Below are 17,020 nucleotides of genomic sequence, written 5' to 3' on the forward strand. Positions count from 1 at the left end.
TCCTTTTCCAAGCAGCTCCAAGTTTCAATACGAACAGGTACGTTTCTGAAGCACCGTACAAACAAATATCACGAGATAGGTTTGCTCACTCTCTCTTTGTGTTTGCGTGTGTGTTTGTTTGTATGACAGTGGGGTGGAGAGGGAGAGACAAAAGTAGGTCATAGAGACCGCACTGTTTGTAATTACCCAGAAGTCCACACGCCCCGTGGGACTTCTTTCACCCCGATAGAGGTTGTGCACTGTAGCTTTAATAAAACTCAGAGTATAAAAGGAAAAAAAAGCAAGTGTTTTTTCAAATATGTGGAAACTAGAATGGATATTTTTCTCTGTTCCGGACTAAACTCTAAAGACATTTGTACGTAAAAATCCCAGAAAATCAGCACTTTCTTAAATAGACCGACGAGCCTGTCTGTCACGCTCAAAGTCACAGACCTCACCTTTCTTTGCCATTCTCACACACGTTTTATGTCTACATGCCTTTTGGATTGTTGCCATGTATTTTCTTTAACAAGCAGTTGAACTGGTGAGTCTAAAGATATGGTGATGACTGTCAATGGAAAGACAGTCATTTGCATATTATAGGACACAACTGTACGTTAGAGTACACAAATATGTGGTTCACAATGTAAAGTCTGCGTGTTTGTTTAGGTGCGAACTCTCTCTGTGTAACTATCCTCCCAAAACACAAATAAAAAACACTTTCATCAACACCCAGGTGGCATCACATTGTGCTTAGTTTTTTTGAGGTGCTGTACAACTGAATGCTGAAACTAAAAGTAGCTGCTGCTACACCTGGTTGATGTAAAAGACCTGGCTCTGCACCTCATCCTTCAGCATCTGGACTCCCAAGGAACCCATACCAGGATCCTGTTTGTGGACTTCAGTGTTTCTCAATCTCGGTCCCACTGCCCTGCATGTTTCCTTGCTCCAACACACCTGATTCAAATAAATGGGTCGTCATCAGGCTTTCTGCAGAGCTACACTTCAAGTCCATCCTCACCTCCTCCATCACTGTCTGGGGACGGAGGATGCGTGCAGGCGGCAGCACATCATTTGCTCAGAGGAGAACGTGATTGGCTGCGATCTTCTCATCTAGGACTCAGAACAGGGCAGTTTAGTTTCTGACGTGTTTTCCTTTAGATGGTGTCATGCAAATACATTCTTTGTGGTTTAGGAAAGCAAACTTCACAACAGACAATGTGGTGACATCTCCACCCATAGACAAACACACAAATTCTCCTTCATGTGTCATCTCCATTGAACTGTAATCCCGGTATTATGTTGTTGTTTGCCTTTGAAGTGTCGGTCTTCTTCAAGATAACATGACATACGTTTAGAGGAAAACAGACAATAAAGAAGAGCACATGTGAGTGGACACCAGCAGGAACATTGTAAGGAGTGCGTGAGGCCCTGTGCTCGTGCATGAATCATGGTGATGCACGTTGCCACCCTGGGTTCTCTGCACTCCTGTGACAGGATCTCTCACCAGAAAGACACTTTCCCCCTATGGCAAGGTGCACCAGGCTCAGGCTCCTCCTCCTTTTCTCATGATTTATAGACGTGCATAAAAGTTAACTTTTTACATTAAAGCTCAGTTGATGTGGTCGGTGAGGCGAGCTCTCTTCCCAACCACATCATTCCTGTTTTAGTGAAACTCTTGTGTGTTCATAAAATCAGAGATCAGACTTGTGTGAAAATGTTGTTTTTCAAAAGGATAAATGTCAACAAATATAAATTCAAGCGGAATAATTCTTCACGTTGTAAACTTAGCAAATGGTTACATCATCAGTTTCCAGTTACATTTTGACTTTGTGACTTTACAAAGCTCTGGAGATGCATCTGTCCTGCTGGGAACTCGTAACATTTCTATTATTGGACAAAACACCCAACGTATTCTCAGTGCATATGTTGGGGTGAAGGCGTTCAACAGTCAGTACTGTTCCTACGCTTACATTACATGTATGAAATGTACAGTGTACATAGTCTATTGCACAATACAAGACACAGACCACCCAGGCAGTTTTATTGTTTTGTTTTGTATTCTTTTAAGCTCCATCTTCCATCTACAGTTCCTCTGCCAGGAACAAAAAACTCACGAGTGTGCATTTTTTTTTGGTTTAATTTGATCTCATTTAACAGTTGCAGACTGAGTCACTGTCGTTCATTTAAGAAGAACTGGGAAAACCCTCACATGTACCTGCCTGAGTTTAACCCACTGAGGAGACAGAAAAGTCAGGCCCAGCGTTAGCTTCAGGTTGTAGCTGTATTTGGAGGCAGAATGAATCCAACTCAGCTCATTTATATTTCATTTGATGGAGATACCTGACGGGGCAACATGTTCTTCCACTTAAAAAGAGAAGTTGAAACCTTGAATCCATCACCAATGAAACAAACCATTGTCCTGTTCAGTACACAGAGTAGTCTATAGCCACAAACAGCATCATACAGCAATGTATCTAAACATTTTTGTACATGAATTAGTTGTGAAAGGATTAGCCCTCACTAATCCAGTTTGATGTAATTCCATCCTTTTCCTTTTGGGCCCAGTTTAGAAAGATATTCCCTTGACTGACAATTAAAGATAATTACAGCGCTGGAGTGAAAGCTTTATTTAACAAGCTGTGTCCTAAATTACCTATAATTGATGTGGTCATTTTATAAAATCATTGACGATGTTTGATGACTCTTTTTGCTTTTCCAGATGTTTGCCAGGCCAGAGATGTGACCTGTTTCTTCTGATTTACGACTTCAGAATAAACGGCTCCAGGCAACTCCAAAGAACAAATATGATCTTTTAGCGAGTCATTACTGAGCGACTCATTTGGACTCATTCAGATGGCAGCTGTTCAATGCTAAACAAACCTAGACTGGATATAATTTGAATAAATAAAAACAAACAGGTTGGCAGCTATATAGCTGTTTTTTTATTTCAAGTGTGCATCCTGACCAAAGTTAATATATTATAAAGTAAAGAAGTTGTCGAGTCCCAAGTTTCCTGTTTCAGGTCTCAGGAGGACAATATTTACCAAAGAGGCTTGGGAAACACAGAGACCATCTTTAAAATCCACTGGAGGATATAAAGAAAAACAATCCCAACCGTAGAACCACAATTAGTGAAATCTTGCTATGTAACATGGAAACATGCCTGCACCTCATAGTCAATTATGTTTTGCCCAAACCTCCAAAGCCATTAAAAACAGCTTTTCTGGGGACAAAAGTGAAGGATAATGAGTTCATGTGTGAGGCACAATTATTATAATTTTGTCATTTATATCAATTATGAGAACTGCAATAGCAGCACATCAGTTCTGTATGAGCTGGCTTCATATCTGACATATTTTATATGTACAACAATAAAAAAAGAAGAATGTGTGGCACTGTCTGATTGGTTTGATCTTATTTTAGATCTTTTATTACAATGGCAAAATACACACACATATAAAATCTGATTCAATTAAGACTTAATGATACAATAAAGTAGCTGTGTCCATTCAGTGCCTTTTTTTTCCCCATATACACTTAAAAAAAGGGTTCATCAGCACTGTAGAATGTTTGCTTGTCCTCTAGTGGCTCTTCATGGGTCAGGCGGCTACACAGAACCATTATAGTGTTATACAAGACCCAGTCAGAATTCATTGGATACACAAAATCAACAGAAGTGTACGTTTTTGTTAGTTATTTAATTTGATCTCTTGTAACAGTTGCAAACCAAAGTGTTCTCTGGATCAGAGAAGTCGACTTAAGAACAATCGCCGTGAAAGAAGCAGTGAAAACCCTCACATGTACCTGCCCGACTGTAACCCGCTGAAAAGACAGAACAAAACAAAACAAACGCACAAAACAAAACTGATGAGTCCAAAAAATCTGAGCTGCAGGGGCTAACGTCAGCTTCGAGTTGTAGCTTTGTTGAAAAGTCTAAAGCTGCTCTGGAGGCAGAAAGAATCATATTTTGTGACGGAGACGTCTGAAGGAGCGACATATTCTTCCTCTTACAAAGAAGAAGTTGAATCCTTGAATCAATAGGCAACAAACAAACAAACAAACAAACAAACCGCTGTCCTGTCCTGCTGCAGCAGCCTGGACAGTAACTTACAGTTTATTTTAATTCATCTAAATGGGAATTATTTAGTCGAGCGTTTGTCACAGGGACATTCATCTCGATATGAAAGGTGAACGTATTCCTCTGGTTTGCAGGGAGAGGCTCATTGGGAAGGAACAATTTAATGAACAGCCACCAGGGGGCCGCACCGCTTGTTGCAAAACAAACTTCATTTGAATGGAAGTCTACGTGGAATTGACTCTACTCCTCTCTTGATAACATCGCTAAACAAGTTAATGGCCTCAATTTGTAGTTTCAGGTGTTCTTTGATAACACACGATGCTAATTTTGTAAATCATGTTCAGATGGCACTGTGCAATAACCAAGCACTTATTGGACAGCTGTCAACTGATTATATGCATGTCACTTACAACTTCCACTAAAATATAAGTCAAACCCTTAACTTCCACTCAATCATCGCTACGGGGAAACTTGGAATATTTTTTTTTTAGTGGTTAAAAGTTCTGATATCAATGTAAAATGTTTACGTTGTCTTTTGATAGTTGTTTTAGTCGTTAGCCCTGAGGGATTCAACATGGTCTAAAATGAAACATGTGTCTAAATGCCACTGCTAAATACTTCTGCAGACACCGAACATCTTTGGCTGACAGTTTATTAAAACCAGGAAGTGACCGTGCATGTAGTCAACTGAAGGCGACGTCGGTGAACTTCCCGTTTCAAAAACGTGACAAAGCGCTGGTCAAATCCTGAGGCTTCAAAGCAGGAGTTTGTTTTGCAACTGCAAGTCTACATCCATTTTTACCTCACAAGAACCAATGGGTTCTCTCTTATATCCAGCACATGTCATTGCTCGTGTCCATAGGTCATTTAAACGAGGCCCCAATACGTCAATTTTGACTCGTAATATTTTGAATCAAATTAAAAATGCTAATAGCTGTCCATATATTAGAATAATATACAATTTAGCTGCTCTATTTCCCCTCGTCTTCAGGGCCTTCTGTTGACTGCACTACCTTCTTTACCATTTTTGCCTCCAGAGTTGCTAAACGGTCTGTGTGCCTAAAACAGCTCCAGTCAGATTGCTGCCATAAATCCATCATTTGTCCTGGTGGTGTTGCTGTGTCCTCCAATCTGTCACATCATCTGAGTCCTAGGCATTGAGTCCTGCTGGTGTCCAGGATACCAGTGTCCAAAATTGTTCATATATCCTCCAGAGTGCACCGGGGCGCCTTTGGACGCCATGTTGATGTCCCACAGGGAGCAAGGGGAGGAGGAGGACGGTGGAGGCGGGGCTAGGTGGTCACCCTCAGGGCCGCACGGTCCGTTCTTCATGATCTTCTTGTATTTAGATCTCTTGTTTTGGAACCATATTTTCACCTGAGAGACAAGGAGAGGGACAGCGTTGAGAGGAAATTCTTAGGTGATCAACGCAACAGTATCTGCGGCTTATCTTTGACAGTTGGCAGTAGATTGGAGACAGCAAGCGAGCAGACAGAGCGAGGACAAGACGGGACAAGACAAGAGACGGCAACGGTGCAACTGGGACATACCGCGAACATACGAGGCAGCCACTGAAAAAGGAAGCTAAAGCAAATGAAATGGTAGAGTCCATTTTTTAGCTCTGGGCTACTTGGCTACTGAAATATAATGACTAAAAAGCAAGATAATAACACAGTACATAAACCTGAATATTTCCATGAAACTATGGAAAACATAAATCTATATGCAAAGTAGGATATACTCACTTTTGTATAAAATGTTACAGCATAACAATAGTATCAGTATAACAGACGAAAAGTACCATTAATAAAGAAATATATAAATATTAGTGGAGAAATGCCGGTACATGCAGTGTAATGAGGTCATCGTGAGTAAGTCTATCATTAAAATATAGCGACGCTGGTGTCGTAGAGTTCAACACTGTGAATAATGCGTAAACACAATGAATGACTGAGCTGAATCAGGTCATTGAGACGTGTTATTGTTGTATGTTGTTGATATGATTGGCATGTTCTCTGTTTCTAGTGTGTTGGCAAATTGAGCGTCAAATTACACAAATGTGCCTCGCGGGCACCCGCTGACTTTAGCAGGATCAAGTGAATGACGAGAAATACGACACACTCAGCGAAACCATACAGGTTTTACTGCAGCGGAGAGACGAGAGAAGAAAATAGGACCGGTACTCAAGAGAGGAGGAGGATAAAAGAAGAGAAAACACTCTCACTGACAGTGCTGGGAATTATTACACTGGGACTTTATGGGTTTTTATCAAAGTGCTTTATGAAAGATAATGTATTCTATAAAAACACGACTGATTCACGCGGCCAAGACGCCATGCCGAGTGAAATTTGACATTTAATTTGACGTCTATTGTTCCTCTGTATGTGCTGACGTCAATCACAGCCTGTGAGGTGGCAAATAACGTCGCAATTATGCCACATAAATTGCTTTAATCTGGAGGGTAAATTGCACTTCACTCACTTTTTCCAGTTTTTAAATGATACTGTTAAAATTAAAATCATATCTAAATAAAAAAAGTGCGATGCGATCAAAGTGACAGCCACAATGACAGCAGTGTAGTAATTATTAGTACCTGCATTGATACAACAACAGGCGAGTACACAAGCTCAAAGAAAGGCGAGTATGTGGAGCACGGGTTATGAGGCCAGGTGTCAATCAACAGCACGTTAAGTTAATGCGGCCTCACTGAGAGAATTTCAGCCGTAATTATTGGTTTCATATTCCAGCAGCAACACGGAGCTGACAGTTTGCCTGAGAGTGTGGCTAATGACACTGACAACAGGGGAGGAGGGTGGCGGAGAGGCAGGCCAGGTGCCACCCTGTGTGTGTGTGTGTGTGTGTGTGTGTGTGTGTGTGTGTGTGTGAGAAAGAGAGAGAGTGAAGGATCCGCCCATGATTTGCATTGCGAGTATTTATTTAAGGACATTAAACCAAAAATCACTCAGCGCTGTTCCGTGAAGTTTATCAGAAATGAATCGTTTCGTGTCAACGTCCATTTGGTGATTTGGAGGTTAAACTGTACCAACAGTGTGTGTGTGTGTGTGTGTGTGTGTGTGTGTGTGTGTGTGTGTGTTTCAGGGGAAAATGTTGGAATTGTGCTACGTGCGATTTCTCAGCTGCGTCTGGGAACATTAAGAGATTTCGATGGAAAGCGGTCAGTGGTTGGCCGGCGGCCTAATGGCGTGAGGGCAGGATAGAGATGTGGTGCATGATCACTATCTCATGCTGTGTGTGTGTGTGTGTGTGAGTTTATGTTTCCACGTGACATTTGAAATAAACCCAATTCATAATGAACCATAATGTTTGTCTAAAACTGTACAAATGTCTTTGTACATTCAAACAAGTGTCAAAGCAGCGACACATAAATCTCTCTATCGCCGTGTTTAGAACTCCACGGCTCAAAAAACTCCAGTCATTCAGCTTCTTGCCCCCGCCTGCCCCTGCCCTGCTGCTGTATACACACAGACGCCCCCTCAATCAGGTCTGATAGTATTGCTTGACGGATGGACACGGCATACAAATAATATTATATCAATTCTGTTTACTGAGACCAAACAAAGAGATCAAAGTTATGCACTGTAGCTTTAGGGATTAGAGGAAAACCTGAAGGTTTGAGGGAATAAATTAAATAAAAGAAAAGAAAGGATTGAGGTTAGTCTGTAAAACACTATTCGGATGGGATTAGTTTTAAATGAGTAGGTGGAGTCATGTCATTTTACCACAGGACATTTGTAATATTAAAGGCTAAATCGCACCAGATAAGAAATCGAAGTAAAACTACTACAAGTGGGAGGAGTAAATCGATTTACACACCGCCGTCACCTCATGTTGTCATGTGTGTATGACGTCGCCTCTTGATACACAAGCAACGCCTAAAAAGTGTAACTGGAATGGTTCAGAATGGCGTCCATCATACGGCGAAAACCCCCGAGGCGTCCGACCACCTAGTGTGAAACTGAACGCTTGATTTAGAGCTTCATGCGCCTCCAAATCTGCTTAAAATGACTTGTTAACCGGGTATGAAGGAATATTAACACACATTTTTCTGCTGGTCTATTCGCACAGGATTAGTATAACCTGGATTAATTATTCCGGAGGTAAAAGTCGCCATAATCTTTACTGATATTGTCCGATATAGAGCTTCAGTCTGGAAAAACTATAGGTGACACTTCCACAAAATGCTAACGACAGATCCCACCCCCTTTCGTCAGTCCTCTTGACAAAGCTCCGCCCCCCCAAAAAACACAGGAAGTCGTTCTCTGCCACTTCTTCCTTGCTAACTTCGGGCTACGGTCTCTGCCTCATGGACAGGGCGTGTGCAGTTGGGAGGAAAAAGTTGGAAGAAAATAGTCTATAATTGCACTTCGTCTGACAGGTTTTGCAATTGCAATGTGATTTGTGTTATAATTTAATATAAGTCAAGGTTCAGTTCACTGTGTAATAGATTTAAAACATGACAGAGCATTATCACATCAGAGGTGGGACGGACATATCTCGTTTAAAAGACATGAACGAGTATTTATATGACTTTGCAAAAAAGTGAGCGGCACTCAACGTGATCACATGATCTCTCACGAGCATCCTCCCTGCCACACAGGTTAGCCGCATGTGGTTCGTTTAATTATTTCCTTTGTTTGTTTCCTTACAGTAGAGCGCCTGAATGCTCGGGCGGCCCGTGGCCAAGAGGAAAGGAGTCGGGCTTGTAACTGGAGGGTCACGGGTTTAAATACCGGCAGGTATCAAGGGTTGGGGTGCTGCTGAGCAAGGCACCCAATCCCCCATTGCAGAGCTCAAATTCACTATCACTAATTGGTGTGTGTGCAGAAAATAACTAATTCTAAATTTACCTTGAGTTCAATGTTTCTACACAAGTCTTTGATTTTTTTCACATGGATGCTGAGGTTTAAATAAAATGAGAGTTGTTTTCCCCGAAACATTGCGTCCATTGATAATCAAAGCAACAATAAACAGTTAAAATCCAATTTTTAAAGGATATCGACTAATCACCGTTATCATCAAAGTCCAAATAATATCTCCCACAGCTCTTTATCCTCTTGTAAGGATGAAACTGTTAAAGGTGTAAATAGTTTACAGGATTTATATTTACAGACAATTTGTGTTAAATGCTTATCACAGTGCAAACAATATTTCATGGTGATACTTTTAGGGCTAAACTACAAAAATATAACATTTATATTAAAACATAAGAGGACGAGAAAAACAATTGGAGTGTGCGGTCAATATGAGTTTAAAAATGACAATATTCCGTCATGATATCGTAATAAACATACTCATGATGATGTGGCACATAATTTCAAATTAAAAGTGCTTGTTTTGTTATGGAACGATATATACTTCACAATAAAATATATATGATGCACAATACATAAATCTAAACATTAAAAACAGAAATAAAATGAAGTAAATAATAATGTGGACAACTGTAATTAAAACACAACACAAGCTCATATTTATGTGTAAGTTAAAAAAGTGTTAATTATTATATTATAATAATATTGATATTTAGTATAATATTCTATTACCTCACTGTGTTTAAAGGTCATGTTTTCATTATAACATGATATTAGGTAATGGGCCACATGTAATCGATTGGGGGGGCCATATATGGTCCACGGTCCACCAGTTTGACACCTCTGGTTTAGAGTCATCGGTCAAATTTGATGAGAAAAAAAAGACGAATTTTGACGAATTGAATAAAACAAAGTTGAAAAGTTTCCCCACGTTAGCTTTGGTAAACGCTCGTGAGCAGTTTCTCATGGATGTGGACGTGAGCCGAGGCTGCAGCCAGCAGCTGCTGAGCCTCGCTCTGCATTTAAAACACATGAAACTAACAAACAGGTACATCCACCGACCACTGACACGCATAAAAACACACCGCGGCACTTTCTTGTTTGCTTAATATGCAATTTGCATATGCATTTTTGTTTTTACCAGGAATCATGTGCCGCTTGGACTTATGTGTTTTCGTGAGCCGTGACTTCCTGGAATCTTGAAACATAATTCTGGGGATACTGGATTTGCTCCAGGAGTCTAGACTGTCAAATTATCTGTAAAAACCAGTTTGCACCAGTAATTAAGACTCAGTTTCAGGCAAACTGAGGGGAACCCGTTTGAAGTCTCCACTCAATGCTATTTTTTGCCTTATTTCTAGAAACAGTAACAAAAACAAAGCGCACACATTCTCTGTGAGGGGGCGTGGCTGTGTTTGATGTAACACAGCTCAGGTGATATGAATGAATGAATTAAATAATGCACCAGTGCAAATGGAAGAATGCAGACACACAGTAACCTGCGTTCAAGCCTCAAAAACACATAGATCACAGATCACTCACACAAGTACTCTTTTCTTTCTTTCACCAAATATAAAAAAAGAAGAAGAAAGAAATGAATAGATGAAAACAATGCTGTCGTTCGGGAAGCCTGACTCGCTGCAGACCACAACTCAAACCACCACAATGGGCAAAGGCAGATGAATGGATCATCTCTTACTGCCAGTGTAAACAGAGCTGCAGCGGTTCATTCAAACAGGATTACCACTGTTCATCATGTACTCACACACTCACACACACACACACACGCACACACACACACGTGCAGTATATCATATTTCAGGTGAGGTATCCCCAATCTGATGTTTTCTCTGTGTCAAATTTGTTTGTTGGTCCAAGAAATCTGCTGTTTTTTTATGATAAGATGAGATAAGATAAGATAAGATAAGATAAGATAAGATAAGATAAGATAAGATAATTCCTATTAGTCCCTAAATTGTGAAACGTATGATGTTACAGCAGCAAAGGCAGTAAAGGTATCGGTAATAAATAATAATAAACATGCATTTTTACATCTATAAATGTAGAATTATAGAAAGATATTGACTATTAACATTAACAAAATAGAATAAAATAGAAGTTAAATAACCAAATATATACAGTATGAGTGTGATATCATTAATAATGTCACATGGCCAATCAAAAAATTTCAAATTTGATATTACTTCATATATAAAAATGAATGTGCAGTGACCACAATTCGAACTATTCGTGTGGTGATTCGTCGCTCGTCGTTTGCCTGCTTCTCTGCTTCTGTCGACCTTTTTAAAAACAGCTGAAGACACTGTTGTTTAAACAAGCCTTTTGGTTTTTATTATTTTAACATGTGTTTGTGTTTGTATTATGTTCATTTAATTGCCCTTTTCTTGTCTTGTCTTCTGCCACTTTTATTGTTTAAAGCACTGATTTTTATCTGTGAAAAGTTTACTCACTTTCTTACTCACTATTTATTTTGTTACAGACGTCTGCTAAACCTTTGTCACAGTATATCTGTATTTAAATAACGTCAACAATAAATGAATTCATTTTTAAATCATTTTAGGTTGATAATCAATAACATTATGCCAATAGTTGCCATAAATTCACCTAACATCATTCTTAATAGCTATTTTTTTTGTACTACTGTATAAACATTCATATAACCCTTCACCAACAGTCTACGCCGTCACATGTTTATATAATAGTCATTTGGTAAATATTTATTATTTTGTGTTCTATTCTATTCTTTTTAGAGCTGAAACAATTACTCAATTAATCGTCAACTACTTTGATAATCGATTCATCGGTTTGAAGCTTTTTGTCATGATTAAAACAAGATTTCGGATTGTTTCAGCTTCTTAAATGTGAATATTTTCGAGAACTTCATCATTTCCAGGTTTGACAAACACTGATATACATTTTTAACACTTTCTGACATTTTATGGACCAAAATAATTGTCAGATTAATCGATTATGAAAATGATCGTTAGTTGCAGCTGTAATCTAATCTATCTATCTATCTATCTATCTATCTATCTATGAAATAAATACTACAAGATAAAATACTGATACTTCAAAAGACGGGTTTGTTCATAGTGATGCAATCTGATTGATTATATTATTATAACAATCATTAATATTATTCTGAGACCCAGTAGTCGTATAGTACAGAGTATTTTTCAGGGGATTTTTCCCAAACATCTGATTGTGTGTGGCAAACGTTGTGAGTCATAGTTAAATTACAACTCGACAGCGTGACAGACAGCGGTCACTCACTGACTCCATGTGACCTTTGACTTTCCCTGTGGCTGCAGGAGCGAGAGCAGACATCAGAGGGATGGAGGACAGAGTCACCGTTACACCCAACACACACACACACACACCTAACACACACACACACACACCTAACACACACACACACACACATGACTTTGCTTTGCTTTGTATCTCAGGGCTGATTTTCATGACAAACAATGACTGACTACATTTCACATGACATTTAATTACGGGCTTTTCTCTCAGTAAATGTCAGGATCTAATTACACACAGAAGTAAATGTGTGACACCTGTGGGTAAGAATGCGCCGCTGCCTGTTCGGGCCTTTTATCTTTGCCCTTTTTCCTGGAAAGGAAAACTTTAATTGCAAATGCAGCGATACTATCAAAACACGTGGGGGCATTTGGGGAGCGTGGACCAAACTTGGCTGTAACTCGCCTAACGTGAGCATTTTCCATGAAAGTGTAGCCACACGCAGATGTTAGAGCGAGTGCTATATGTTGATCTATATAATGCCACACATTCCACTGACGGCTTGGGCGACTCCCACTCTGTCCGCCGTATGGAAAATTAGGGTGAGGTGATTCAAACACACCCTAATCGCTTTGATCACATTAGAAATGTTTCCACTTTGCTTCACGGCGACACTTTTTTTCTTTTCATATAATATTTTCCTTTAAAAAAAAATGTTAAATGGCGACAAATAAAAAGAATAAGTTGGTTATAATTGGGTATATATTCTTATATTCATGTACAGTTCTTATATTAATGTTAATATTGCACATTTTTAGACACTTGGACACTTTATAACGAGGCATTTTATTGTTACTTACTTTCTTTAATTTGTTCTCTTGGTAGCAGGAACAAGAAATATGATTGTGTATGTGACAATTAAAACTATCTTATCTTATTATGAACCTTTAAGAGCAGATTCCACATGCATGTGTGTGTGTGTGTGTGTGTGTATTATCCACGGTGTTACCTGGGTCTGCGTCAGGCCCAGTTTGGCTGCCAGGTCAGCCCTCTCAGGCAGCGCGAGGTACTGGGTTTGCTGGAAGCGCTGATTGAGGGCCTGAAGCTGTAGGCTGGAGTAAATGGTCCGAGGCTTCCTGATCTTCTTTCCCTTCCCGTTCAGCCTCACCTCCCCGTTCTCTATTACCGTGGTGGGCTTCTCATGCTCTGGAGAGAAAAGCAGGGGAGAGGTTGAAATGTCAATATCAGGATTTCAATCTGGACTAGAGTCTGATTTCAGCATTAGAGAGACAGAGAGAGACTGCGTGGGTTCTATCTTTCAAACTTGGACCCTGTGAATTTAATACGAGCAGAACTCTGCTGCTGTAGGCACATAAGCTGGAATTCCATAAACTGAGCGCCATTATGACATATTTATTGCACTAAAATGAACATGTATGACATTCGAAAGGCGCTAAGAAGATAAATCCTCTTTGTCCCCTCTCACCACTTCTTCAGCCACATGAACGTAACCCAGCCCAAAGGTTCTTCCCCTTCCACTTCTACATTTCCCCCCCCCCGTTTAAAAGAAAGCTATACGACTCTCTGTATGTTATAGCCCACACTGATTGTTGTTATGACATGAGCTCATAGCCTGCAGTGGCAGGAGAGAACAGCTGTGGACAAGCCAAGGCCCCACAAGATGTTCACATTGTGTAACTGAGCTGCAGCTCATGCAACCAGACAGCGCTGAGATGCACTGGTCCTGCAGGAGACGAGCGAAACACAGGAGCTCGGACAAATGCTACGAATAAAGGACGAAGATGTTGGGAGGGATTTAAACTCTGACGCTTGATTTACTGAGTAATGATCTGTTCTGTGTCTATGAACCGTTGTGCAGAAATGTGCTGAAGTGGCGTCTTTTCTCATTCGCACCAAAGCAGAAAATACAGGAATAACCATGAAGCTTTCACACTAAGAATATTCTCACAAGAATTCTGTAAATATCATAAAATATTATGAAGTATAATGATGCAGGATGTATTTATTATAACTTTAAATATCATGTAGAGACATGAAAGTGCTGCATGTGTGACTTTTATTTATGTCGGCAGTAAAAATAAAGCCTGTATACGTATTTACAAGCATATACAAACACGGACTGGTGTTAAATTAGTTAAATTTAACTCAACCGTTTACTGTATTGGAGTGAATGTGTGTGTGTGTGTGTGTGTGTGTTAATAGGGAAACACACGCTGTCCTTTTTTCCGTCCCCATTTCTTGGTTGCTTTTTGTGGAGACAAAATGATGTTCAACAAAGATAAAGGATGACTGCGTGTACAGAGAAATCAGCAAAAACACAAATGAAGGAAGAACTACAATGGATGTGGATTCATGGGCCCGGGTTTATAAAACCCCAAATCTAACATTTAGGTTCAGAAAAACTGGTCATTTGTTTCTGCAAAGACAACTTTATAAAACAAAGATGACGGCCTGCAGGAAAGTTGTGTGTGTTTTTTTTTATTAAAAGTGGAAACAAAATGTGTAAAAAAGTATTATAATTGTTATTATCATTATTATTATTATTATTATTATTGTTGTTAGGGGTACATTGGCATCTGATAAGAAAATAGTTGATATAACTTATAATGAAGATGTAAAAAAGAATGCCTTTTATTTTTCTTATTTAATGTAGATTTATCCTCTTTTCACAGATCCTTTTATTTTGGTTGATTAGTTTCCGTGGGATTTAATTATGATATTTAATTACGTATTATTATTATTACATACATATATGTATATATATATATATATATATATATATATATATATATATATATATATATATATACATATATGTATATATACATATATACACATATATATGTAATAAATTATTATACTTTGTTTTGCTATCACATTTACGGTGAATGTTTTAAACAGTGTTGACCTGCATTTGAATCTGTATTTTCTTTTTATATAAAAAAGTTCTGTTTTTTATCAAAAATAACTGTATATATAATTATACTTTGGTTAAATTATCATTATTATTATGATTATTATTATTATTATTATTATCATTATTATTATCATTATTCATATTATTTATGACGAGAGGCCTTGAAGCGTGTAACGGGGACCAGCGCCTGCAGGCAGCAGATCTCTGTCCTCCAGTGTGTCTGCACTTATTTGGGAGATGATGGGATTGGATGAGGATTTGGGTTTTGGACTCGCTGCGGGACACCACAGAGCCGGCTTCGGCTGCTTCTTGTGGAGAGTCCCAGTCGGCGCAGGCCTTTTAAATAAACTTAACTCATCTTCGGTTCAACCCCAAAGTATACACCAAACACGACGCTGCGGCAGACCTGTGTGTGGATCCAATTACTCAACACCAGCGTGGTTTATCTCCGTGTTTTCTTTTCTGGTTATTAACGCACATGGGTTATTTGTGATGGACGTGAAGGAGAATTTTGTTGTTTTGTTTTGGTTTGTTTGTTTGTTTGTTTTCCACACCAGTGCGTAATTAACTTCACCGTTAGACTGGTTCTCTCACACACACACACACGCACAGTCATTAGAGAAGCATCTCTGAGTTTTTACCACCACCTTCTGTAATTAACTACTAGTTTAAAAAATAATTCAATTAAAGCAAGGATCGACATGTTGTTGTTCTTTTTCCCTTTGTTATTACACACATATCACATGTGTTAATGCAGCCTTATATTATTATATTATAGCAAATATTACCAACAAAGCAACACAAACAGTATAGAACCAAAACATAATGTTGTATTATGTTAAAAACAATCAAGTGTAAAACCTACCGGTGTCTTCTAGTCTGGTGTGTCCCAGCGCGCCTCCGTGGCCCCCGTGCTGGTACGGCAGGTAGGCCCCGGGGTGGTGTGCGCTCACGGGGCTATGGTAGGGCGGGTATCCCAGCGGGCGACCATACGAGGACGCACCGGGTGCGAAGGGGCCGTCGTGCTGCGCTGGTCCGACCGCGTGCAGACCGTGGACCGGATAATGATTGTGGGACAAACCGGGGGAGTGCTGCTGGTGTCCGGGGTAGCTGTGGCCGCCAAACTCCAAAAACGCGGATTTGGACGGATCGGGCGGAACCAAAGTGTCCGATATTGAGCTCATAGTCATCATTGGGCTGAGGGACAGTGATGTGGAGGGAAATAAAAGGGAGTCATGCAGCTATGAGCTCCGGGCGGGACTCATAATTTTAAAAAATGGAAAAAAAAAAGCACACACACAAACACAACATCAATACAAGCAAAAAAAGTTAGATAAATTATAAACTTTCAAAAGAAGTGCTTGAGTTTCCCTAAAGCAGCTGCATGGATGTCTGAGTGCGCGCGTGGAGAAGTTTAGGTGCGTTTACGCATCGCTACATCGCGGCTGAGGCTCCACGGCACAGCAGCGGCGCGCAAAACCTTTAAAACCAACACGTCCAACACAAACTGACGCGCGCGCAGCCAACTTTTCACACACACACACACACAAACAAAGCCGAAAAAAAAATGTTTCTCCTTCCTTCTTTTTCCACCCTCAGTCTCTCGGTGACTGCTGCTGTTTTCCCCGCCGCTGTGTGAGGCTGCGTCCTTCCCCTCCCTGCCTTCTTCTATCTGCACCAAACATTCTCTCCTCTGCCTCCACTTGTCACGCGCGGCGCGCTCATTGGCTGCAGCGCCTCGCCGTGTCACACAAATCACAATCTGCGCCGCGGTTTGGAGAAAAGAAAGAACACGGGCCTTAATAATAATAATAATAATAATAACAACAATAATAATAATAATAATATTCAACAGGAGAGGCCTCAAAGGTGAGGAACTGTTCCGTGTAATAAATCACGGAGAGAAATAAAACAAAATAATAA

At 39.8% G+C, this 17,020-nt stretch overlaps 1 protein-coding gene across 1 annotated transcript; it reads right to left on the reverse strand.

The window, feature by feature from the left end:
- Window positions 1–3,892: 3,892 nt before the first annotated feature.
- On the reverse strand, window positions 3,893–16,746 carry LOC131474823 (homeobox protein Dlx4a-like). Its single transcript, XM_058652514.1, has 3 exons — window positions 15,963–16,746; window positions 13,169–13,365; window positions 3,893–5,437 (listed from the first exon to the last, which is right to left on the reverse strand). Exons 1-3 carry the CDS (start codon window positions 16,288–16,290, stop codon window positions 5,195–5,197), a joined length of 768 nt encoding a protein of 255 aa, XP_058508497.1. The 5' UTR covers window positions 16,291–16,746; the 3' UTR covers window positions 3,893–5,194.
- Between the last annotated feature and the right edge of the window lie 274 nt (window positions 16,747–17,020).

The sequence above is a fragment of the Solea solea genome, chromosome 16 (assembly GCF_958295425.1).
Source record: "Solea solea chromosome 16, fSolSol10.1, whole genome shotgun sequence".
Classification (NCBI taxonomy): domain Eukaryota; kingdom Metazoa; phylum Chordata; class Actinopteri; order Pleuronectiformes; family Soleidae; genus Solea; species Solea solea.